Source organism: Nestor notabilis, unplaced genomic scaffold (assembly GCF_000696875.1).
Source record: "Nestor notabilis isolate BGI_N333 unplaced genomic scaffold, ASM69687v1 scaffold12197, whole genome shotgun sequence".
Lineage (NCBI taxonomy): Eukaryota > Metazoa > Chordata > Aves > Psittaciformes > Psittacidae > Nestor > Nestor notabilis.
This window is the reverse complement of record NW_009937012.1, coordinates 99,685-126,812: the sequence shown is the minus strand read 5'-3', so window position 1 is coordinate 126,812 and position 27,128 is coordinate 99,685. Positions and strand designations below refer to the sequence as shown.

Below are 27,128 nucleotides of genomic sequence, written 5' to 3'. Positions count from 1 at the left end.
GTCTTTAATAATTGTAATAATAAACTAATTTAGATGTCTACATTTTTAAATTGGTCATTGCAAATACTATAAAATGGCCACATTCACATTAGCTATTAAAAATAACTACTAAATATAAGGTGACTAAGAGTGTGTGAGCCACAGGCACTTCTTTTTCAGCCGCTGGTGGTTGTACAAAATCTTAATCGTTAGTTTTCCACCTTTGAATGATGAGGCTTTTAGCACAGAGCAGTGAGTTTTGGTGAGGATTAGAACCACTGAACAAAGACTTCAGAAGAATCACTATTTGAAGTCACATATTTCATATTTTAATTGATATTTAACCGCTTTTAATAGCTTGACAGAACTCTAGGCTCTTTTGCTACACCTTATCTCCCAGTCACGGGAATGTTGCCCCCTCCCATCTCCAGGTGACAGCAAACGTTGACTTGGCCTCACTTTATGGAAGTTATCAGAAGGATGAACTCGGTGTTAGGGTACTGTATGCTGTCTGGAAATCTTGTTTTGTAGGCATCCTTCAAGTGTTTGTGTGGCTCTTGAGAGGTGCTCATTTAGCCATGGAGGGCTTGTACAAATAAGAGACATCCATCTCTGTCTTTAACCTTTGTGCATGGCTCCCAAAGGCTTAACTGTGGGTTCTAGGTGGCAGATGAAACAAAATCTCATCAGGAAATTGTCCTGTGCGTGGCCTGTGATGCCATCACATTTCCAAGTACAACTGCACTTTGTTGTCTGGATGCAGGAAGGGCATATGAGGACTATTACTTTTCCATAGCCCAAGTTTCATGCCATAACTCCTGGGTTCCTTTTTGACTTCAGCCTACAACCATTTGTGGTGCCCACACAAACAGGCTGAGACAGTACTGTGCAGTTGTCCAAGGGATCAAATCCTAAATTCCACTAAGTCATAGGAGACTCCTGCCACCTCCATTGGCTCCGTGACTCACCACCAGGAGTTTGCCAGCTTTCCCAACTCTGCCACTCTTGCTTTCTCCAAGTATGAAAATAAGGGGGAATGTAAGATCTTTCAGAAAGTCTCTGCTTTTATTGTTTTATTCCCTCTCCTTAACTTCATTCTGAAAATCAGAATAACTCCATTTAAATGCTTGTTAAGGTGACTTCACTCCATCTTCTAACATTGTAATAGAGGGTGTTAATAAATAAACTTAGATGAATGTTTTACTCAGTGGAAAGTATTTCCACTTGTGTTTCACTTTTCTCCTGTCTGACAAAATGTCAGACTGATTTTTCAATAGGATGCTGAAAAAACACTCAGATGATTTTGTGTGGAAACTGCTCTGATATGTTTTATATTGGGTGCATTTTTCATCATTTTGGTGGACTTACTGCTGTATGTGTGAGTGAATGAGCTGTTTCACTGATTCTGATGGGAACATTCTCTGTGTTTCTGCTGCAGGAATTGCTTACCTGGGAGGTGTCTGCAGTGCCAAAAGGAAGTGTGTTCTTGCTGAAGACAACGGTCTCAATCTGGCATTTACAATTGCGCATGAACTTGGGCACAAGTAAGAACTTGTCCTCCTATTTCTTTCTTTGCTTATGCCCCTGTAGCATACTCCTATTTAAAACCCTACAAGTGAAATTACGTGTGACATGTTTGTTGTTTCATGAATCTTGCAGATTGATAAATAACTTAATTTTTAGGAGTCTTATGCAAATATTCATTTCGTCACACATAAATCTTTCTATTTGATCTTCCCCTGTTTTCCACTCTGTTTTAGTTTTGAGTAGCAGAAAGGGGCCTCATTCTCTTGAATGATTGATGGTAGCTAGAGACAAATCCTGCTTTTGTTTACACTGTAGAATAGGTCCACAAAAACAACATCAATATCTTTGAACTTGCTAAATTTCCTCTGAAGTTCAGATGTCCATGTCAAGGATTTTAATAGTTAAATACTTTGGTAATGGTTTCAGCTTTGCATGTGAAGTAATCTACTGTGGATGAAATTGTAAGCGTCAGTATTTTAGAAATGCCCTTGAGCAGTATTATTTGATCAACAGAAAGAAATCATAAAACTAACACACTTTGAACACTGACTTTGAACCAGCAAAGAGCGTGACAATTCCTAGTCAGGCAGAGATTTGCAAAATGAGATGACTGGGTACTTTCTGCAGGTGTCTTTGACAACTTCTCAAAGCCGTCTGTAAATAATCCCATGCACAGAAGAAACCAAAATTGACTTGAAGAGTCACCTGCATCATCTTAGTGCAGTTAATGGGTTAACCCAGTGGTCAGCATCCACATGCACTGCTTTCCAGGCTAAGTGTAATGTGCACTTATTCATAATACTTACAAGCTTTTTTCCCTTTCCATTGACATCAATCTGGTTGCACTGTGTCACAGTTAGACTGCGGAAGATGTAGAATTAGACCACAAACAAATTTATAGAGGGGCAAGGGCTCTACATATGGGATTTTCAAGTACTCTTTCCTTTAGCCTCTCTGGATGGAAGGTGGAAAATCCCACCATTATTCCTTTAGTAAGAAGTTGTGCTTAAGTTTCTGTTCCACCCTTCTGGATTCCTACACTTTGTGTCTGTTGAATCTTCCTTTCCTACAGTAACAAGTATTTGACAGCTAAGTCAGAGCTGATTTATTGTGTTCAGATTCTGGCCAGTCTCATTCCATGGCAAATAATTATTTCATGGCAATGTGTTTCAAAGTTACATGGAGGATATTTAGGTTACTACCAAAAATGACAAGACAAAAATGAATCTCCTGTTCACCCTCCAGTGACACCAGAGGCAGCTGAGCCAAACTGAGAGTGGTTTCAGCAGAAGTGAAAGACATTTGGTTTTGGTTTTATTTCAATTGCATGCCAAGATGTTAAACTGAGCCTAAACTTAATAACAAATTAACCTGTGGGTAATGTTAAGGAAAATTCAGCAGTCATCTTCGGATGGGCCGACAGCAAGAGGGGAAAAATACTTGAGATGCAGAAAATGCAGCTGTGTAAAAGAGAGACCCTGCCCTGCCCTGGTGTTTGCCAAGTTTCTCAGCAGAGCTGACAAGTTTCCTTCTAATACTGTCTTGCAAGAAATCCACAACATAAATAGGGGATGTAATGCTCTTAGATACAGCTCTCCATCTGTGCAAAAAATAATAAACTCCATTTTCTTTTCTGAGTGCAAGTTTGGTGGTAAGACCATAATGTCCTTTTTCTGCTGGTTTCTTTCTTTGCCTCCATGTTGGAAAACTATTTCAGGAGGTGGGTATGAGATGTATAAAGGATGCGATAGAGAGTGGCTTGAGTTCAGTACCCTGGAGGATTTAGACAGTGAATGTGCTATTATGCAGAGAATCTTCTGCTTCAGGAAAGTCATAGATCCCATTTTGGGGACAGCTGGAGTGCTTAAATGAAGATTGCAGGTGACGGAGGGCAAATGACAAAGGAGACTGCATTTTCTGACAGGGCTGCCTCATGAGCAGAAACAGGGGAAAAAATGCCACCTCTCTCTCAGCACCCAACCTGAGCATCAAAATCATCTCTCTATACTGTCATTCCCAGTTGCCTAGTTACTATAATTCAACATCTGGACAATATACTGGTGCCCTTCTGGCCTTGAAGTCAACAGGAGTCTTTTCATTGAGCTTTCCAGGTGTCAGCCCACTCCTTATTCTTCAGTTTTGTAGCACAACAGGATGCTCTGAGCACTCCTGTTCCAGCCTGTCTTGTGCAAATAGGATTGTGTGCAGACTTCACCTGTAAACTGGTAGTTCTTAAGTGAAATGTAATGAAACCCATCGCAGAGACAAAGATGAAGTTGACATGAGCTGCAGATTTAAAAATGTAACCCAAGGAAAACTAGGCCCAAGTTTCTTAATTAAAAAGAAAAAAATCTAATCAAAACTTACGTCCATATTGGCAAAAATATACATTTTGGAGACCCATAATTGTGAGCTTTATTGAAGGCTGATTTCCTGATGAGTGCAGAAAAGCTGAGATTTATTACTTCTTGCCCTAAGACTAACAAATGTCTGTGGAGATCACAAGCCCAGCTTGGCATTCACAGATAGTTTCTGATGTAGGCTTTGGAAAAAGTGAATGGATTACGAATTGATGTGTCAGATTCCTAATCTGCCACGAATGTCAGTTGGACTCACTGCAAGAAACACTATTGCAGACAGCTGCACTGTGAAAACATGGAGACATCATGAAATAAGTCCATTGGGGTGGTGTTTGTAGCTCTTATAAAAGTTCATCTTTAGGTTTCACCTATAGAGTTGTTGTAGCTTGATGATGGGGTGAGTGATGTAACTTTTATCTTTTGTATTTATATCTTCCAATCTGGAGTGGTAATTTTGGTCCGTGGACACAAAGGGAGCATCCAGTTGGATTTAGATGCCATTTTTCCCACGGGGAGTCTGAGAGAAGGATTTTGCGGCTACAGAAAGGTAACAGGCAGGATAGAGGCCATTGAATATGTGATGAGGCTGCAAATCATAAACTTCTTACCACACAAGGCAGGACCCTCAGCAAACCTCATTCCTTCATTCAGCATGGTCAACAGTGGATGCCTTTTAAAACAGCATACTTTAATGTAACCACAGTTAGTTGGTTTATATCCAGGGGTTGCTGGTTGTGTAAATTCTGACTTACACGAAAGGGAAGACAAGGAGACTGCAGTGGTCCCTGCAAGGTCTTCATATTATAAACAGCTTAATACACTGAACTCCTCCTTACTCTCATCTTTCCTCAGACTAGCAGGGCAGCTCCAACACTAAGAGCTTGATAGTGCCCTACTGTTGTCAGTGGGGTCCTGAATGGTGCATCCCTCTTCCTCCATGAACTGCACTAGTGTTGAAGTTGATCTGAGTTTTATACGCTCAAGACCACCCTGAACAACTGTGACTTTGAGAAAAATAGTGCCATTTCCCCCTCCCCTGGTTCCCATTTTGCCTACAGCGGTGACATTGTTACCATTTTCAAGTCATTCTCCAAAGAAAAAGGCACATAAGTGTTTTAAACAAAAGCTGGGATTCAGCCTTATATCCGTTATCCCCTAAATCAAGCGGGTAGGCTGCAGCCACTGAGTGGTTTTTCAGGACAACAATGCCAGCTTTGTTGCCATTCCTGTTTCTTTCAACAGCCTCAGCTTTCCTGTTGTGGGCTCTGGGGCAGGCTTGGGTGAGGAGGGAAGATTCCCATTCATGAGCTAGCGGAACCTGGCACTGCCTGGATGGTGAGAGAATTGCTGGAGGTGGTATGGCTGGAAGCCACACCGTGTCGGATGCCCTGAAGAAAGTGAATCAAATTTAACTGACAATAAGCAAGATGCAGTCTGCTGCCAACAGTCTTGAAACCTCATGGCCTCAAACTTGAAACTGAAACAGATGAGGACAAAAATGAGTCCAAAGGTTAAAAGCCTATAGTGCACAAAGCAAGTAGTTCTGGAATTGGACTCAGACAAGAGAAGGGTTTGGAAGCAGTAGGTTTCTGTCCAGTATAATCATTTGCTTTAGATATTAAGTATAGATAGATGTAGCTTGGCTAAAATTACTTTAGGGTGCATAAATAATTGCTGCATAATTAAGTATGGTCTTTGTGGTATGTTGCAGGTAAGGGAAAAGCACTCTCTGGATGTTCCTTTTGTAGCCTGATATTTATGCTAATAGACTTGTGAATAAACTTGCCTCCCTGATCCTGTCTAGTGCAGCACCCAGCAGAGAGATTGTCGTGCAAATAGTTGTGACGCAGAATGTGAAAATATTGAAGGCTGCCTTAAGCAGTTCCACCAGGTAGAGAATGGGTCCTGTGACAACATACACTGGCACAGCCAGGCTGGCATGGTGCAGGCACACAAGCTTAATTCCTAAGAACCAAACCAAAGTCCCCTTTCTCCCCCACCCTGCAACTTAGAGGGATCTGCTCATATAATGCATTTTAAAAATTCAAAGTTTCATGTGGAAGCTGAGGACCACCACAAGAAACAGACACAGACCTGAGCAGTTGGGTAGTGCAGCAGAGTGCACTCTGTGCTGATAGAAAACTGGTTCTTTTTCCTTTGCAGTGTATTGTGTGATTCCAGCCAGCACAGTGCCTGCAGCACCGGAGCCACACAGTCAAGTCACGGTGCTACTGCACTGGGGAATGGTTCTGGGAAAGATATAAAAATGGAGAGATCTTTGCTACAAATTCTCTCATTATAATCCCTGGGATTATAACATTGAGGTAAAGGACGTGGGAGCTGAGAAGCTGTTTTCAAAGTAAAACCCCAGCGACTCTCCCCGCCTCTTTCAGAGCAGCTCACCATAGTCTAACCTTGAACACATGGCTCTACTGATGCAGGCAGCTGAGTGCAGTTTCTGTCCTGACTGACTTTAAACATTAACCCTATTCTTCCAAAAAAGATCCCATCTGAGCTTCCTTTCTGTTCTGCGTTGCTCTTTCGACCATCTGCATTATAATGATGGCAAGGATTTCACCACAGCATTTGTAAAGAGCTGTTTCCAGAAGCATGGGCAAAGCAACCGGTAGGATCCCTGAGTGTTATGGTGCTGACAGCAAGATCAGTCACAGAAAAGAAGGCAGACCTTGCAACTGCTGTTTGAAGTGGAGCAGAGGCATGAGTTAGTCCCACATTTATCAGGCAGGTTCTGCTTGACCTGCATTTCTGTGGAATGTTTTTCTTCATTGCTCTTGCAAAAGTACAGCAATTAATTGGCAGGAAGCAATCTGTCCCCAGATCACTTCTTACCTCCCAAAAGGCATTAAAACCAACATTACTAAAGCTGCAGAATCAAACATGTAGAAGCACCAAAGTCTCAGATTCAGGGTTATCTGGACAACTTCAAGTTTAACTCCAGTCTCTCTGTCCTCCAAATGAGGCCAGACTTCTATGCACAGGGTAGTATTTCAGCATGTTAGTTGAAGACTACAGCTTAACACATGCCCACAGGCATCTTATGCACTGCAGTGTATTAATGTTTTACTAGAGAGAGACCTTGCAAAGAGGTGCCCATCTTGTGGGCCTGTAGGACAGTATCCATTTATGTGGTGGCTTGGGGATGCAGCCTGTGGCTGCCAGGATCTCCCTTGTGACTGGGTAAGCCTCTCCAATGGCACTGCTGGCAGGATCTAGATTCTGTCTTGTGGTCCCTCTGTGCCTTTGTAAAATCCTGTGTGGTTGTTTTGACCACGCTGCAGAAGACATTATGTTGGAACTCGCGTGTCTGCATTTGCAAGGGTTGAAAATGAAGGTCAGTTGGATCCAAGGGTGATTGAAGCCAGAGGCAATCCCATGCAAGCTTTACTCTAGCAAGCTTAGGTACTAGTCACTGTGTTGCTGCACCAGGACTTCCTGAGTAGCTGGGTAGTTTGATTGAGGTTACTACCCCAGCTATAATCTACTCCTGCCAGCACTCTCCATGTTAAATCTCAGAGGAGTACGTCACTGTGCCAGTATATTGCAGTCCCAGGATTACTGGGAGGGACTGGCTGCTATGTAGACATACCCTGGGGCTGGCCAAAGCTGCTGGCAACAGTCTGTACCCACCCTGGAGTTGCTAATTTTATTTTCTGCCATTTGTGTTGTAAATGTGTTGTGGAATGTCTCTCTCTGTTCCCAGGCTCCCTTTTCTTGCTCCCCTCCTCCCAGGTTTCATTCTTCTTCCACAGATAATTGCAAGCACATTTTCACAGCTCTTTTCTGTACAACTCCAAAAGGACATAATGGAACACTGCCTATTTCATCATATATGCTTGTGCATCAGAATTGTATGATCTAGTCAAAGCAATTACTAAATAACATAGTGTGGTTTTGAGGGAGAACTAGGTATAGCCTAAATTTCAAGACATGCTTCTTCCACTTTTGCTAACACACTGAGGGGTTTTTAGACCAAAAAGAATTATTATATACCTAAGTAGCTTGATATTAATAGCTTTCTGAAAACTGTGTCCTAAGTTAGTCAAAGGGAAGCAGAGATCAGAGACAGATACAGAGCTAAATATATGTCAAGTAAAAAAATCAGTGGTGCTTTCTGCAATCATGGATGGTTTGACCTGGGGAAGATGGGGCACCACAAGCAGAAGGTGTGTTTGCCCAACATAATACAGTACATGATACCTGAGTAAGTTAATTTGAATCCAGAAGTAGAATATTCCTGTTGTTTTAACCTTGTCTGGGCATATTGCTTTTGCAGTGACAGTAGGATCTCACAGAGTAAAAATGACATACAGAAATCACATGGAGAAAAAGAAGATTGGGAAGGAGAAATGGAGAGGTTTGAGTAGTGTCCTGTGCCAGACTCTGGATAATAGGCCTGGTTTGGGGTGGGTTTTTTTAGTTTGATGTAAAACTGCAAGATATTTACAGGTGCTGAACCTGCTAATCCTGCCATGGTGGTGGGGAACCTTCCCTCTATCATGTGTATCTTTTCCCACCCTTGTGTCTTCCACATTTGATGGTTTATTTACAGTATTGGGATGTAACCATATTGGAACTGGGCGTGGGAATGTCCACCTCCCACTGCCTTCTGGACTCTTGTGACAAACATTAGCGTGGTTCTTGGCAAGGGTTTCTATGGTTTGACTCTGGCTTTGTGAAGGATGTCTGTGTAATCTCTAGTGAAGCAACATTCTCTTGCAATCCCTCTAATTTCTTTGGTTTTGAGCATCTTGTACAGCTTCACTTAACATAATAAAACTGCACCAAACAGGCAAATGACAGTCGTTTAGAAACTCCCAGACAGCACAATTTTCATTTAATCAATAGCTTTGTGGCTTTGCCAGCTGTGTCTTTCTTTCTGAAGGCTTATTCTGCTGAGTAAGCCAAGGCCATGTTAAATAGCTGGGCTGTAATGATTTGGCAGATCTTGCATCTGCTTCCTGCTACAGGCGTTCTGGTTTCATACTTCACTGGCTTTGCTGGCAACAGCCTCGTGCAACCAGTGACCCAAGACACAGGTACAGTACAAGTCCCCATTGTGCAACCTCTGCAGTACACACTGACACAGGAAATATTAGGTTTGCAAGTGCCATTTACCAAATAATCATTTGTTTTCATACAAGAGCAGCAATCTCACTGCAGTATTTACTTTTCCACTAGCAGTTGGGTTCCAATAGCCTGTAACCCATGCTGTGTGCCTGGCCTGCTGAGTTCAACAGGTTCCAGGTGAAAATGACTGCAGAGCTGGAGAAAGTGATAAATCCCAGACTGTCACTTGGAAAAGCCTTTGGTAGTAACCCAGCAGCAGCAGCAATGCCAATGGAAATGTTGTTGCCTCTAAAAATCTGGTTCTCTTTACCATTATGTCCATGGACAGCTGCACTGCAGTGGAACAAGGTTGGCTGCCTTTTAGGCAAGAGTTGTGTTGGGGTGTAGAATTCAGCAAAAAGAGTTTACTAGATGAACAAAAGGAACAGCTTTCTTTGTTCTTGCTGATCCCTACCTCAGATGCTGGACCTCTTTCCATTGCTGGATCCAACCCAGCAGGGGGTTTTGTCATCTGTGTCTGTACTTGAACCCCAGTTTCCAAAAAAGAGAAGAATAATGTACAGTTTTCTCAGTTTTCTGCTTTTGGTCTTGTTTAGGTGAAACAAATCAAAGCAAAAGAAATCTGATCATAATGGTTTGTTCTCACTTGCTTGAAAAGTTTCCTTCCTGTTAGGCTCTAATCAGCTTTGAGTGTTGAGCCTTAAAAATGAGTGGGTATTACTGTACCTTCTTTCTCTGCTTCAAAGTCCACCAAGACACTCACTTTGTATGCTAGATCTTATCCACAAATAGGATAGTATGACGTTTTAGGAGTTCCTGGTGTCCACCCTCTGGTAGGTGCCTTCTGAAGCCTTCCTGTGTGTTCCACCTACTGCCAGCTGGGCTCCCTTCCTGCTGTTCACCTGCATCGCTCCAGAGGTAGTGATGAAGGGGCAGGTTTCTGATCTAGAAATACTCACTTGAATTATACACATTAAAACTAGACAGCATAAAGTGATGCTCCTTGGAAACTGTTTGCTTCTTAGTTTAGGGAGTCTTTATACTTAGGAAAAGTATCTTTCCTTCAAAGGAAAAGCACAACTTCCTTTCTTCCTCTCCATAACATAACTGCTAGCACCTTTCAGTGGGTAAATTCTTTCCTGTCTTAGTTCCTCCTTTATCTCATGCTGCTGTATGACGTGGAATGGATTTAGCTCAAGATGGCAGAACTCTTCCCTAGTACCCATCATGAGCCACCAAGGTCATCAATGGTCAATTTGTGATAGAAATGCAGGCTGCATTGGTTTAGTAGTTTCAAAGTAGTGTGGCAGCTGGGTTTTCCTACAGGAACATCATAATAATGACTTTGTCTTGTGCTTTTCTGCTTGTATGCACAAGCATCAGCTCCCATTTACTCATTTTAAGTATCATTCTTTCCATTGGGTATATTTTTTTACCTCTTTCTCCATTATTTCATCTGACACCTTTTCAGTACTGATTCAGATATGATCCTGAGGCTGCTCTCCATGCACAGAAAAAAACCAACTTGTTTAGAAAAATGTGTTGTCTCCTTATACCGTAAGTGCTACAATACATATCTGTAGCTCTTCCTGAAATTAGGATGGTGTTTGTTGAAGTAACCTTATACCAGGTTTGCCAAATGCATCATTGCAGCAGCACCTCTGATACAATGAGCAGGATCACGAGAACTCTTATGTGGTCTCCAGGAAGCTGTCTTAGTTAAACGACATGTGCTGCACCTCTTATCAGATAAGGACCCTCTAAAGAAAGATCTTCTTAGGAAAACAACAGACTTTTTTGTTTCTATGTAATTTGTCTTCACATGAACATGTTCAAGCCAAAGTTCCCCAAAGCAAGAGTATCTCTTTTCAAGTTGCTTGCAAGTAAAACTTGGACAATTTGAAAGCGAACTTGGCTTCATTAGCCTTGAGGTTTGTAGGCAACCAGGCACATCCACTACCCCAAGAATTCCCATTAAGTACTGGTCTGAACATATCGTTTCCAAATTGCTTTGATACCAAGCCATAATTTGCAACATTCCTTGTTGATATCAAGTCTCTCCCCACTGATCAAATGAGTGAGACTAAGTGAGATAGCATGCTGATCTTTTAAAACCATTTATGAACAGCCAAGGCCAGATGGTTCTGGGATTATGAATTATTTTCCCAGCTGCACCATTATGAAAAATCCCAAGAGTTTGGGGAGCTGGTACATGGGAGGAGCATTACCGGAAAGAACATTTCCATAAGGATCACTCCTGACTGATGGAAGTGACTGAAAATGCCATGTCCTTAGAGCACATGTCTTCAGCTGAACTACTGCATTACTGCAGGCTGCTCCATTGCTAGATTATAACTGGACAGCTTTGTTTGGGTTTTTTCATTCTTGCAAGCAAAAGGGAGCACACAGGTTTGTTACTGTTCTCTACAGTCATCTGTCACTTTGATGAATCAGTGTTAAGAGGGTCACATAGGGTGACCTTGATTTCTTCTTGCACTGAACCTGCAAGCCCACAGTGATTGGCAACATAGACCAAGAAAGAAGAATAAAAAGGAAGAAGCTGAAAAATATTTCTTTCTGTGAAAAGGACTTTTGCTGCTTTGGGAACCATAAAACATGTAGCCACTGGCTTGTCTGGGGAATTCGGAAGACTTGATGCTGGTAGAATTTATATATATTACCTTTACTTCACACTTCTTTGTCTTTTGATGTTGGCCATCTCCTCATTCCCACCTCCAGGAATGGAGAACTCATCTCCCCATGTGGGGAAGGCAGCCAGCATTCCTGACTCCTACAGTGCATTCCCAGGCTGCCCTGCTTCCCACAGTGCTCAGCAGTGGGTGGCTTCCTGCTGGGGTAGAGTGGGGGACATTTGTGGCTACTTGTGTTGCACGTAGTTGGCAAATATGCTCCACTGTCTCTCTCCTTGTGTTTCCTTTAGGGTGGCTTGTGTTGCATCTCTTCATTCAGGTTTGACTCCCTGTCATTAATGTACTTGAGTGGAGACTGCACTGGTTTCAGGGGAGTTTTGGAAAAGTGCACTTCGGATTGCATGCAGGAGCATCCCTTTAGGTTGCTAACACTGAGTGACAACTCGTCAGCCCTTCTTACTGAGCTTTTGTCTCTCTTCCCTGGTGGGTGGGAAATCCCACCCAGCTATCCCAGGGGGTTGTCTTTTTTCCATCCTGCAATTTATATTCCCTTTTCATCTTCTGAGGAAATGCGTGTCACATTTTCTGAGGTCTCATTCTCACCCACTTCAGGCGGTGCTGAAAGCACACAGCTTGTTACCCTACAGCATGTTACTTCTGTGATGCACCAGGGTGCTTTTTGCATAGAAGGAGCTACAGATGGAGCACAGCAGCCTCTGCTCACCAGAAAAATGAGCAGTCTTTCTGTGGCCACCACTGTTTCATTCATAGTCACTGTCCTCCTCCTGCAACAAGTCCCTGTTTTCTGAAGCCAGACTAAAGCAAGTGAGGGAGAGAGCATTTTTCATGTCCAAGAAGTAGATTAAATCTTGTAGGGCAAGGAAACAGCTTAATGAATACATTTGCATAGGGATGTTACCTTTGGTCCTTAAATGATTTTATTCTTGCTTTAGGGTCACAGCTTAACTGTGATCACAAGAAGTAGCCAGTGTTTCTTCATTGGTAGCCTGAGAGAAACGACTCCTAGTAGAGAGTTGCTGATAAATGTTTTACAATGAGTGGTTTATGATGTATCTGTACACGCTGTGTGATGTTCAGGCCCATAGGGCCCAAAATGAAAGGCTGGAATGGGAGTCACCATGACTCTGATCAACACAAAAGACAGTGAAATTATTCTAAGTGTAAGTGTGCTGAGCTGCTGCGCCTGTTGGGTTGGCCTTGGGCTAACTTCAATCAAACCATCCTGCCTGTGGCAGGGGGCTTGGAACTGGATGATCTTTAAGGTCCCTTGCAACCCAAACCATTCTGTGATTCTATGACTGTTGTTGATGTCAGTGGGGTTTGGCCAGCTCAGTCACAGTTATCTAGGACCACATGGGCAGAAAAGCTTTTAGATGAAATATTAGAGCGAGTAAAAAGCCCCACTGCCTGTTCCTGCCATGTCAGGCTCTCACGTGTTGCTATCTGTCCCCTGCAGCACAAGCTTGTACTTGCTGCCTTCCAGATCCCATGGCAAAAGAACTAATTCTTTTTAAATGAAGACCATATCATAAAGGGCTGGATCTGTCATGCAGCTGAATAAACCACAGCTTTCCACACTCTTATTCACCATAGGCGTTCGTGTGTTCTCACTCGCTGTTGTTGACTTCTTGGCTGTTTGATGAGTAGATAACCATATAAAATATCTGGTTACTTCATTATTGGAGAGTGACATAAACTTGGTTGTGAAAACAAGAGTCCAGTAGTCATGGCTCCCTTTAAATATTGTCTCTCCTGATTAAAAAACCCAAACCCAATAGCTCAGCAGCCATCCTGAACACCCCTGTTCTAGATAACATGATGTATACCATGACCATCTTTGATTACTTCAAATGCTTTAAGTTAGGGTCATTTCCCTCTCTTAATCAAAGCTTCCCAAAGAACCTCCTGACAGCTTCTGAAATAGTCAAGTTGTATTTAAGTGGCTGTGTTTACATGTTTGAGAAGCAGAAGGTGAAAAAGCCTGTTTTCCATTAAGCCAGCAGGCTTAGTGACAGTTGGTTTTGTAAGAAGGTTATACAAGCTGTTTTGTTGCCTCCTCCCCAGCTCAGCATTCCCCCAGCATTTGTTAGTTTGCCCTCTATCCAAGCCTCACTTGGCCTTCCTCCTGACCCCTTTGGCTGCCTTTGCCTTTCTTTGCTTGCTTTGCATCACCTTCTGAGGTCACTCTCTTAAACTTACCATCCTCACTTTGCACTGCAGCTCCTATATAATTCCAGCAACCCCATTTCACTTCTGCCTCTGTTGTGCCTTTATTCCCAACTGGTTGGAAACCTCATAACTTCCAAGATACCAGCATTTTCTATTGAAATGTTAAACATGTTGAACCAGTTCAGAAGTAGGCACCTTTCCAGTGATGCAGCTTCAATTTCAAACGTTAATAAAAATTCCTGACATTGAACTCACTTTGGGACTGGCCAGCTCACAGCCTGGATTATGTGCTATACTGTCTCCCACTTCTAACTTGCTGGTTCAAATCCAGCCCAAGTAGTAGCTGCTGAGAACTGTTGACGTACATTCTCTGCGTAGTGACCTATATTGATTTGAGTTTAATGGTTGTGTTTAATGTTCTCAGCTGTTAGCCATGCACCCTGTATAACCTCCTTCCATACCACCATCTTCATTTGTGGTTGAGATTGGATGGACTATAGAGACAGGACTCCCTTCTCAACCATTCATTAAGACTTGGTGGGAAGGGGGAGGAATTTTGTCCTTCAGTTATGTCCTTCATATGGAGGAACAGATAGCATTTGTGCCCACAGCATGTCTAAATAGCAGCTTTTTCATGGGGCACTGTCACCCTGCCCACACTGAAATGCCAGAGCAGCTAAATTACAGCTCCCCTTCTACCTTCCCTCTCACACTATGCGAGGATGTTGTCCAGTCTGCTCTCCCTTTGCGTTTATAATTCTCTGGTGGGGTTTAGAAAGAAATCTTGTCCATGGCAGGGGGGTTGGAATTTGATGATCTTAAGGTCTTTTCCAACCCAAACCATTCTACGATTCTATGTTTTTAGTCCTGGCTCTGCAGATGTCCTCTGGGTAAGTCATGGCAAGCTGGATCACCAGGAATGACTTCTCCCATATTCTCTTTTGAGAAGGTCAGTAGTGACCTACCAAGCTGTGATGTGTAGTTCACTGCTGCCTTGCAGAAACAGAGCCTTTTTGACAACATCTGCAGAACACAGGTACAGAAAAGATGCTTTCCTGCAAAGAGCAGCCAAGAATGTAAAAACTTCAGTGGCCCCACTGAGCTTTTCACTTTGAGCAAGAGATTTCACTGCCTTCTTCTGTCCCCCTCTGCATTTGGGACATTGCTGTAGCAGGCCCTTTGCTCAATGCTTTGAGCCCATGTTGGTCTGCAGGGCAAGTGGCCCCGAGAAGCTCTTCCTTGTTAAAGTCTGGCTTTCACAGGCAGAATATGGAGAAGGTCCCATTAACAGCCAGCTGAAGTGCTTATATGAAACAGAGGGGCTGTAGAAGCTCATGATATTTCCATTTCTGGGTGTGTGTTTTTTCAAGCTTGTCTTATTCATAATTCTCTCTTTCATTTGTTACCTTCTTTCTACCTTTATCTGAAGAAAAGCTTTTTCACTGCTGATGGTATTTTCTATCAAACTTGCCTCTTGCCCCAACTTCACGATACCTGAGGGTATATGATAATAATCTTGGGGATTTCTCAAGTGGTTTGTTACAGCCACAGAGTTACAGCTGTTGAAAAAATTCAAAGCATCTCCTAAACTAGTTTCCCCCCAGCTCTTTGGCTTTAACCTTTAACTGGGATTTGGGGCTTTTAATAGGAAACCTATCGAGAGTCATTGTGGTTCTGATGAAGATTTGTATACATGACCTTAAGAACTCAGAGGTGCAGCATGCAATGCATTGACGGTGGTAGGAGGCTTTCCGCAGGCTTTGGTGAGCTTTGGCTCAGGCTTTGAAAGAATAACAGGAAACATTGGAAAACACACCAAGGGTAAACAGAGCAGCTTAGTTACATTAACTGTCTAGAGGAGAAGCTCCACTAATGACTGAAGCAAACAAAGCAAGTGCATTTATTTAGCATTGCTGTGGGAGAGCAAATGGCTGTTAATTGCATTAAGCTAAAAGGGTTATACAAGTAATTGGCTAGCTCAGGGCCAGAGTGTAATTCTGGTGTCCTGACCCAGTTCTGATTGCTGCATGGCCCCTGACAGAGAATAGTGTCCTGGAAAGGAGCACAGACTTCAGAGAGGCCAGGGCTTTGAGAGCCTGCATGCTAGTTTTTATTCATAGCAATGCTACTTTAAAGCATCGTTCTACAAAAAGCAACATCGAAGAGATTTGTTGTTGCTGCCTCCCTCTGACTCCTGATAAAATTTGCCTTGCTGTGAGTGTGTTAGCGGTCAGAACTCAAACTGGTCTGTCAGCTTGGTTCTGGACTCACTTATGATGAGCAACAATAAATATGCTGCAGGAGTCCTTCGGTGAAGCCTTAGTCTTTGACTGATAACCAATGCATTATTTATACTAGAAAAGAAGCTGGAGTGTGAAACTGGAGTCCCATTGTGCTTACTCTGAATAAACACAGAATGAAAGGAGTTGAAGAGCTGACAGTCTAAGCTGTTCTTGCTTGCATTTGTGGAATCTCATTGTCTTCAGAAGGAGAATGTGATGAGCTGAAGGCTGAAATTTACCCTGAGGAGCTAGTGACTGTGGCAGTAACAGCACAAAGGGAAATCGAGTCCTGCCCATCTGTACTGGCTCTGCTGGCTTTGCAGTGTGAAGGATAACATGCAGCGAGTGTTTGTTGTGTCTGGTAAAATGGACTCAAAAGGCACAGAGAGCAGGGTGGTGTAGAGCCATTATGACTTTCCTACTCCTGATCTAAAAGCCATTTTTATCAGCTCTTTTTTCAAGATCTGGTCATGTAAGAATAGAACTTCCCAAGGTAGAATATTTTAAGAGACTGATTTTCTGTTTCTAATTCCACGTGAACTTCTGAATAGCAGGTAAGATGACATGATCACAAAGAAAATGCAGAGTACTGAATCAGTGCTTGCACTGGCTGTTGAGTAAAACACATAATGCTCTCTCCGATTTGTTTCTGTTAAAAGGGGGGGACACACTATTCATTAGTGAAAAGAATCAGCATGGCATGTGTTTTCAAAAAACTGATCCCTTTGATGTAGCTGGAGACCCTTGAACTTCAGAAAAGAATGTGTTAGCATGCTAGGGGTATGCCTTAGTCCTGCAGGTCATTTAATCCTTTCCTCAAGTGAGTCATTGTGAGGTAAAGTAGATGCCGGGAAAAGTTCTGCAATGCCAATTAAAACAGGCTCCAAAGGTGTTGCTAGTTTCATTCTACCAGAAACTCATCACAGAGAGGCCGGTAGAGGTTGCCTGTGTACCTTGAGGCCAGATCCCAAGTTATATAAACTGGCATGGTTCTTTGGACTTAGCAGAGCTCCTTTGCTTTATATCAATAGTTCAGGCTCAATTCCTTTATGCTTATGACTTTTGAAGGAATTTCTGCTAAGAATCAGGAATAACTCAGAAAGGTGTCGATTTCCACACCTGTAAGAATTGAACCAATTTCAGAAGCAGCTTGTAAATAACTCTGAGATATGAGTTCTGACTCAGTCTTTATAAAGAATACATTCTGCCTGCCTCAAACACCCCTGCAAAATCAGAGCTGAGTGACCAGTGTTAGCCTCAGCATTTTTCCTAGGCAGACATCTTTCATGAGGTCAGGTTGGAAATAAGGTTAAGGGCAGGAATGTACTAATCAGTAGCTGTTGCCTGTGTTGTTTGCCAACAATAAAAAAAATCCCCCTTTCAACAATTTAACAAGGAATAAATGAAGTTAATCAGAAAGCTGAGGCATTCCTTAATTAACAGCTCTAGACCAAACACTAGTCTTTTGTGGAAGAGATAAAATCAGGGAGGCTACAGTACTTGGGAAGTCAGGAAGATGGTTTCTTTTCACCCTTTTCAAGTGGGAAAGCTGAAGTGTCAACCAGGAGGCTGTTCAGGAAGCTGCCACAATGGGAGGGCTGCCAAGTCCCATCCCACAGAAGCCCTGACAGAATAGAAACCTGAAGGACCCAGCTTTGAGTCTCAGCACTGTGGCAGGCACAAGGCAGGCAAGCTAAAAGAAGCCTTGGAAACCTGCCCCGTTTCCATTAGAGGAGTTAACATGATTGCTGCATGCCCACAAACCTTCTCAACTGGCATTTTTGGGCAAACTTTCCTCTGCAAGATTTCCAGCAAGCTTCCATGCCTTGCTTCGTGGTGCTTAGCTCTTCCTTTCCTGACTTATAGGAATACAAGGGCTTATTTGCATTGGAGGAATACTGCTGGAACTTTCTTCCCAGCATGTGAAGAGTTTTCTCTAGGTGTAGGAACAACATGGGTAAAATATTTGGAGTGAAATCCAGGCTCCATTGAAGTCAATGGCAAAACTCCCATTCACTTCACTGGAGCAGGAATTTCACTCTTTACTGTTTTGAAGTTAGAGTTACTAATAGACTGTTAAATTATTACTGCGTGCATCAAACAAAATGTGCTTGATGTTAATGTTTCTGCTGTGCTCAAAACCCACAGAGGTTTAAAACCAGGAGTATCTATGAACTTCTGAGTCTGAAAATTACGTTAAATGTAGTTTTGCTAGAAATAATAATGTCCCTGGAGATAAACCTAAAATAATAGACTTCACCATGTAATCTTCACTTTAAGATAAAAATAGCTTAGATGGTGGTTTAATCTAAGCCATAATTATCAAACTGCTGAAGCCGGTTTTGGTTCATTGCAACTAGAAATGTATGTCGTGTTTAGGCTTTGAACAGTTGAATCCCACAACTGGAGAGAAGCAAAGCCAGAAGCATAGTCAGAAAGCAAACAGGAGCCTCTGATTTGTAGAGAAATAGCATGGATTAAAGAGTCCTACACCAGATTTAAAGGCAGTGTTCCTGGCTTGCTCTGTCCAGGCAGCTGGAGACCCAGTGAGCTCTTAATAACGTGTGTTTTCAGCCCTAAATTGGCGACTTATTTTGCTAGGAAGGGACACTGGCATCTTTTATCTGAAAGCCATTCCCATTCCTTGATGGAATCCAAGGAAGAATGTCAACATTTCAAAACGTTGTAACTCCATATGATTTTAGAAAATGGCCTTAATGATCATTCCATCCAAGCAGGGTGGAAACCCCTTAACTCACATTTTTGCTGCTGGGCAGTACTGTACGGCTGAGTGTAGGACTGCCAGTAAGGACTTCTGACACTTCACTGGCATAGCAGTGAAGTGTCACATCATTTATCCCTTCTTTTCCACAGTGAAGGTTGTCCACAAAGGCTTACCTCAGCAGAAGAGGCTCATCTCCCACCAGTGGCAAAAGAGATTTATTCTGGGCAGTGATTTACTGTAGCAGCCAAAGGGTAGAGGCTGCTACCCCTATTGGAAGGGTCCCAGGTGGGAGTTGGTCAGAGGTTAAAGTAATACTTTTCTCTTTCTGAATAGGTTTTGAAATCCTCACTGAACATGTTTGAATTCCTCCTTTTATGTCTATATTACACAATCTGCTGTTTGTTTCGATGGTTTGTTTTGCTGAGTAGGTCACATTCTGGTTTTGCTGAGACCGGCATGTGTCGATCTTGGTGCTTGTTTGGGATGTGTTGGCAGAAATGAGAGCTTGATTCTGCCTCAGGCTCCTCTCTGAGCATTGCTGTTATAGAGTCATAGACTAATTTAGGTTGGAAGGGCCACTGGAGGTCATGTGGTACAACTCACTGCTCAAAGAAGGCTTCAGTTCTCATCTAACTTTAAAGTTAGGTGAGAGAGAGATTGTACAATACTACACATTTAGAGAAGTGCTTTTCCTGACAGTAGTTTTTCCAAATCCACACTGCCAACAACAAATACTAATCTCTCTAACACTCTCTAATGCTAATTCACTGATAATTCTCTCAGTGTGATTATAGGGACCATATCCACTAGATTTGGGAAAGCAACCCAAAGTGTTCAGTAAGTACTAGCTGTGCTATTCCAGCAGATATCCCTTGGCTGTGCTACATCACTTCTCCAGGTTCACTTCTCATGAACCCTCAGGTAGTTACATTTCATGCTAGGAAAGTCCATAAGAAGCACATTTAAAAGTTTCAAACACACAAACACTAAAAAGTTTGTGAAATTAAAGCAATGGATAATTTAAAGGAACCTATAGTTTATTCATGCAACAGGTTCCCAGAGCAGTAGGTGAATGATTCTGTGTTGTACGTGCAGCCTGTTTTCCACTTGTTTATTAAGAGTGTTATTACTAAATCCAATAGGAAATGAGAAACCCACATCATAACTTGATAGGTTTTTTTTGTCTTGTTTTGTTTTAATCAAACAGCATGGGAATGAGCCATGATGATGATCACCAGCCCTGCGCAGGCAGGTCTCACATTATGTCTGGAGAATGGGTGAAGGGCAGAAACCCAAGTGACCTTTCCTGGTCTTCCTGCAGCCGCGATGACCTCGAAAACTTCCTAAAGTAAGGATTGTATTGATTATCCAAAATCCCATCAGAAAAGATTCCAACGTATTTGAAAGTGAAAGTCGAAACAACTTTCCTTTAAAAAAAAAGTGTGGGGGTGCAAGTTTGAGTCTGTCTCCATTACAGCAGCCCCTTGGAAACTGAGGTTGGCAGGAAGGCAGAAGAATCATGTGCAGTTATCAGTGTACATAATAATAGTAAAACCAATCCCAAATCACCTTAATTTTACAAAAAATGCCCTTCATGTTTACACTGACAGAAATCTGTATGTAGGTGGCCTGGAAAAATACCCTGCTGAAGGATGCTGCCAGCTTTGAGCTGTGGCTTTTACTGTCATTCTTGTTATTAAATAGCTTTTATTTTATGGGAACTTTGCTTTGCCTGGAGGTAATTCTGATGTGTTTTCTCACTCCTCAGTGGTTGTTGGTCTTAAACAGTTGACTATAAACTTCTTTCCCCCTGCATCCATATTTCAGTTCATCAGATTCAATAGTTCAGGAAGGATTTCTGCCCCACTGCTTGTTAACTCTCATGTACTATCGCAAGCACTGAAATTGTCTGAACTCTGTAATTGTGGTCTACAATGCAGCTCTCTGACAAACAGTGTCTGGCACAGTGGCCAGTGCATTTGTTGCTAGAAATAGGTTCAGCTTGGAAAATTCCCCACTCCGGAGATTAGAGGTGGGAGAGAAAAGAAGATGATGAAAGAAAATGGGATATCTAATGTCAGTTTAAAGGCAAGAAGTTGCATCTGAACTTGCTCTGATCCCTGATAAAAGGTGAGATGACAAAGTGATATTCCAATTTATAAAATCTTGTTGTGAAGGCGAAAGGAAAAATCTTTCCTTTATATCGGTGATGGATAAGAAAATAAGGGCTTAAAATTCAGCTGGGGGAATTCAGCTGAGACATGATGGAAGACTTTCTAGCTGTCATTGTAAGGGTCATGATGCTTTGGACTAGATACCCTGAGGGCAGAATTGAGTCTCTGTCAGATTTTTAGGAATAGTTTAGACAAATACTTAGCCCAAAAAGATGTGAAAACAGTCAATTCTGCTTGAGGCCTGGGGCCAGGGATGAGTTCCCAAGGACCTCTCTATCCATAATTCTTAATGATTTACAAGGCTTCCAGATACATACTGGGAAAAACCACCGCCGTTTTATGTGAGGTCATCAGATTCCCTTTTGAAGAGAGGATATCAGCTTCTCTCCAGCAGTGATCTAACACTCCAGCTCAGAGTTTAAGTTTCCCTTAAAGGCATATTCAATTCTTACACTCCACAGGTCCAAGGTGAGCACCTGCCTGCTGGTGACAGACCCCCGCAGCCGGTACGCGGTGCGGCTCCCTCACAAGCTGCCGGGAATGCACTACAGTGCCGATGAACAGTGCCAGATACTGTTTGGGACCAATGCTACGTTCTGTAAGAATATGGAGGTAAGAGCTTGTGGGGTTTACCTGGAAACAAGGTGGGAAGTGGAAATAAAGCTGTGGAGCACTGAGGAAGAAAAGGACTCTGTACTTCCCTCAGAAGTATCGCATGGGATTTTCACCATGTTCAGCACTGCTGATACAAAATCGGTGGTCAAACTCCCATCGACCTTCATGTTGGCAGCACATTCTTGTGCAGTGCTCTTCCTTTCCCTGCACTGGCCTTGTTTATTTCCTAGAGCAGACCCAAAAGAACTTCTGTTTGTACTTTGTTCCCTTGTGACACTGTTTTGCTGCAGTACTCAGCAGAGATTGTTCTGTTAGAAGTTCAGATGAGGTGAAAGTCTCTTCTCACAAAAGTGCTTGCCTACTTCCACAGTCACCTCAGACTGTCTAGACCTTTCAGTAGACCTCACCTTCATACTGCTACCATGTTCTTAGGAGCTGACTCTAACTCTGTGCTGTGAAATATTAATGACTGCTTGTTTGATGATTTGATCATTTAAAGATTTGTGCAGAATTAGGCCCCTTCATATGTGTTTTGTAAGCAACATGATATTTAGTCAGGATTTGGGTGCAACATAGTTTGTATTGCATGGTTGGTAGGCAAAATGGGAACACTGATTTTTGGTGTCTCTAGAAGTAGGTCGTATTTGAGTTGAGGCTGTCTGTCTTTCCTCTGGAATTTAGACAGCTAAACTTTTCCTAAGGGCTTGCACATGATTTGATGTCTTCATTCTGACAGAGTATGTCTGTGTCCCACTGGAGCAATGCTTGCTTCCAGTGTGGCCTTGGAAATATCCAGAAGAAAGTCACGAAGCACTGTTGTCCTGTCACCAGCACCAGCTGGCGGCATTCTGTCTTCTATGGACGGGCATCAAGCAGCTGGGTTTCTTGCTGTCATTAATTAGCCATTTGTATTTTTAGTTGTCCCTTATTCCCATTCTGAACAATCTTGGGATCTTAAATCCGTGGTAACAAAGAAAATAGTAATCAGTGATAACTGAGGTTTCGAAGTGCCAAATTACTAAAACTGTTGAACACATGCAAGTCCTGGGAACATGCTCTTAGTTGCGCATTTGCTGTTTTATTTACTTTGGACTTGGAAACTAGCTAATATAGAACAATAAGAAAAGAATCTGGGTAGGTTGTATTTTCCAGCTCCATCAAGAAAATGCAGACCACCAGGACTACTGTGCTGGAAGCAAAGTATTAGAATATAGGTCTGTAAAGAAAACCGCAGATCTACCCAGGGTGATTCAAGTTCTTCCACTTGTGTGGGTGTCACCCAGCTTGACTGCTGTTGGAAGAGGTATTTGCTATTTCCCTTGGTGTGATAAAAAACATTCTGTTTCTGGATAGTCCAGTGCCTAATGAGAATGTCAGCCTACTGGTAGGTGGTCAGCATTTCTCATGCAGAAATTGCATGTCCAGTCTGGAATTGCTTCAGGAACAAGTTGCTTGCCAGAATAACAAGCCAACAGGCACTGTTCTTCTCTGTGAGATACAGACAGCAGGTGTTTGTGTCTCCCAAGATTTTTCACCAGTCTTATTTGACATCTCTTCCTCAATTCCTCCTTTAGTGTCTCCCAAAGAAAAGCATATTGTGTGAGGACTTTAGTACTTTCTAATGAAGATCCTGGTAGAACTTCAGCAGATTAAACCTAATTTGCAATCCCCTTATTTAGAACTACTTTTCTGATAGAGATATGCATTAAGATTTAACATTCACACTGAGAAGCTTTGGATCTTCATTTAAGTAAATATTTGCATCCTGTTACACTCCTCTGACTTGTCGTTTGAAGGCAATCGCAGGAAATTCTTTAGAGGAAATGATCAGCTTTAATTTTTAAACCTTAGAGGTTTGTGTTCTTTTAACCTTTGTGTTTCTCATGCCCCATCTGCAGAATGATTGTATCGTAAGTCTCAAAGCTGTCTACAAAAATATGAACCAAAAAAAATTGGCACTAGTCACTGGCATTAGCTGTAGAAATTATTGGCAAATAGAGCTGTCTCCTCTTTTAGCCAATGGTAATGTGGTATTTTTAATTCAGTAAAGTATTAAAAAAATCCAAATGTAAAAGTAATAAACATTTGACAGTAAATATTTGTTACAAAAAGGGAATAAACTTCAGGAAATGAGCATGTTCAATATTTTTAGGATTACATGTGTCAACTGTCTGTTTTCTGATGTAATAAAAGAGTTACATTATAACGTTGCATTGGAGATAGTTGAGCTCTTCATTGTATCAGGCAAGCTAAAGGACCTGTATTGAAAAATGCCAAACAAGTTGGTTATAGAGCAAATTTCAGAGATTAAATGAATCCAAAATTTCGACAGTTTTGAGGAACTGCAGAAACTTTCTGTGCAGTAAATTCTTTCCCTTGAAGGCATCAAAGCCCAAATCTTTAAAGGAACATAATCTCCTTTGCCTTCACAGAGAGTCAGGTGCCTAAATGCTTGGCAGTGTTTGCACCTAAGACACTGGGCCAACTAGATAGTTAATCCATAAATATTCAACCTTATCTGGATATTGCAGTTTGCATCTCCCAAATTCTTCTTCCATGTTTGTTTTTAAGGATAACTCAAATGCTTAGTACCAAATAGTAGCTCTGAGAATTAGGAGTTTGCCAAACCAGCTTATCCTGCAGCTATTCTGTTCCAAATGTGCAGAGCAAAAATGGAAACAGACAAGGTAGGCTCAGCTTTACATACATGATACCTTTTGATGTTCCTTTTTCATTTGCTTGGGCACTTCATCTACATTTAAATATAGCAAAATTGGAAAAAAACCCAACCCTAATTACCAGCATGAGTATATGATATAATCACCTTAATCATAACCTATTATCATAGTCTGTGACCTCCAAGATATAGAATTTAGGATCTGGTAGCGGAATGTTAGGTAACATTTATTGGTGTACATCACCTGTTTAAGGAGCTTTGGAATCAGGCTTTTAGGCTGGACACTTGTTAGGCAGGGAGAAATCAAATTCTGTTTATTTGAAAAGCACCATTTCTGTTATGATACCCTATGAACAATAAAAAGCAAGATTTCCTGCCAGCTCCTCAAAGGAATGCAGGTCCATTTTGGTGCATGCTCTGCTGGATTTTATTGGTTCAAGATATATCCAGGTGGCTGGTTTTGGATTGACTTTAGCCTTAGTAGTTAGGTGAGTCCTTGCTTATCATCAAGGAAGTAAATGTTTTCATGGCTCCATGGAAGAATTAATTTTGATCTGAGGAACTCAAAGAGAATATGGAAGTTGGGCAGTTCTCAAGTGAGATCGTCTCACATACAATAATGAACATCTCAAGACCCTTCCATAGTTCACCCTTCATATCTAGGTTACATAGTTTTCTCTAGTAATACGCAAAGTGATCAAAAGTGCTTTCACATGGTGCTTTCTGTTAATCTTTCCCATTGCAAATGTTAGGCATTGTCTGATCAATGAGAGTGTTCATCTAGCAGGCCAAACAAATGTGCTTCTGCCATACCAGACAGGCTGCCTGTTTTCAGGTGGGAGGCTGTACAGTCGTGCAGTGCTGGAAGAGCTTTTGGCTCACCTAGGAGTTTGCAGAGTGATCTTACTTTTGAAGGAGATAATTTGCTATTAGCAGAAATTAAACAGATGACCATGTCATTCGCAAACTCTGAGCAAAAACATAGAATCCCAGACTGGTTTGGGTTGGAAGGGACCTTAAAGCTCACCCAGTTCCATCCCCCTGCCACGGGCAGAGACAGCTTCCACTAAACCACTAGACATTATCAGTGTGCCCCAGACATGGAGATCATCTGGGATTCTGGTTGCTGGATGTTGGTTGATGTTAGTCCAGGGCTACCAGCCTAGGTTGTGCAAACAGTGGGAAATTCAACTGTCTGACCTCAGTTCTTCAGGTCCACACTGTGCAATGAATCAAGTATTGTGAATTCAACTGACCCCTACACAAGAGGAAGCAAAAAGCCTTGACCCCACTCAAGCAATGAAGGCTTCTGCAAAGAGCGGACTTCAACTCTTTGTTGTCCCCTTCACTGAGCAGTGCTGTCAGTGAGAGGAACAGCACAGATGGGTTATGCTGGGTCTCTCACAGAGCAGAGATGGTGCTTCTCCACCAGAGTTGTGTAAAAACACATTGTCCATAACCTCACATGAAAATATGCCATGTGTTTGATCACAACTCCGGGGTTATTTTTCAGACTGGCATGCCTAGGAATAGAGGCTTTTGCACTAAAATTATATTTATGGAAAAAATGTGATTTCTGTCTCTTGTATCCAGTGTTTGGCTTTTTGCTTCATATGACTTTTGGCTTATTTATTATTAACACAATTTTGCGGGTTTTTATATAACCATTATCCTTCAGGATCGTTTTGAGTCAAAGCTGTGCTTAGGCTAAAATGGCATGTGGAAATGGCATGTGGAAGGAGATCAGCATTGCCACAAAGAGATTTCCTTCTGAAAAAGGGACACTGTTGACTTGGATGTAACTGGGAATGTGAGTTTTGATATGGCACTCGTTTTAGACAAATTAACACAGCTAGAATTGGGTCTACTGTTTTTTCTTAAGTTCAAGTTGTTTTTTAACAAATATAGGTGTCTCCAAGCTCCAGAGCAGCAGAGGAGACAGAACAGGAGCACAAAAATGATTGTAAGCCAGAGGAGACTGATTGGATTTCTCGGCTAAATGAGAAAGGAGAGGAACCAAAAAACAAAGTAAAGAAAGAGCAACAATTAATAATAATTAAGTGGATTTTACGTATCCCTTCAGTTTTCATATTTGATGCTATGGGGGGAAATATAATTAAGCAATTGTGGGTCTCTCTGTGGTGTTGATGTTTCAAAGAGACTGGTGGAGTGGACTCATGGACTTCATGCCTTGGAATCAATGGGCCTCTGTCTGTTTTTTCTTTGCAGGGTCATTTGCAAGAGCCAGACGATAATAGGAAGCCCTATTATTTAGTAACCTATAGAATATTTACAAGAACATAGTAATTAGATTGAGAGCTGATTTATCCTGAAAATAATAGGTTGCATTGTCATTTTCTGTACAACCAGGGACTTTGTCTTCATAATTTTCCATTACACATGTTAGCTTCTGTGTAACTGTAATAATAATAAATCTGGAAGAGGGTGGGTTTGGTTTTCTTGAGGCTTGCAGGATAGAAGCCTGTCAATTCTAAAATAAAATAAGAAGATTTTCTTTTTCAGAAGTAAAGGTTACAATTTACTTAATTGCCACCCTATATTTTATAGCTTTCCTAATGCAGGTTGTTAAAATTCAGACTATTTTCACGTTGCCTGTTTCTCATGAAACTGAAGTGTCCTATTTCACTGCTTCTGTATGTTGCAAAAAGACCTTTTTCTCTTTATTTTCAGTGGAAATACTTTTTGTTTAAGAGAGAGAAAGAAAGAGAGAGAAGCAGAGTTCCTGCCTGGGCAGCACAGCCCAGTTTACAATTATTGGAATGCTTCAGAAATTTTTGTACGTGTTTCAGTTTGGAAGATGGTCAAAACACATTCTGGTGCAGTGGTTGAAAGAGAACTA

General features: G+C 41.9%; 1 protein-coding gene across 1 annotated transcript in view; it reads left to right on the top strand.

Annotated features, from left to right (window-relative positions):
- The window catches only part of ADAMTS17 (ADAM metallopeptidase with thrombospondin type 1 motif, 17), a 160,380-nt gene that overhangs the window by 54,237 nt on the left and 79,015 nt on the right, over positions 1 to 27,128 (top strand). Inside the window, exons 6-8 of the mRNA XM_010018623.1 lie at positions 1,418 to 1,523; positions 20,010 to 20,150; positions 21,438 to 21,588. Of these exons, the coding sequence (XP_010016925.1) occupies positions 1,418 to 1,523; positions 20,010 to 20,150; positions 21,438 to 21,588 (398 nt within the window). The remainder of the gene's footprint in view (positions 1 to 1,417; positions 1,524 to 20,009; positions 20,151 to 21,437; positions 21,589 to 27,128) is intronic.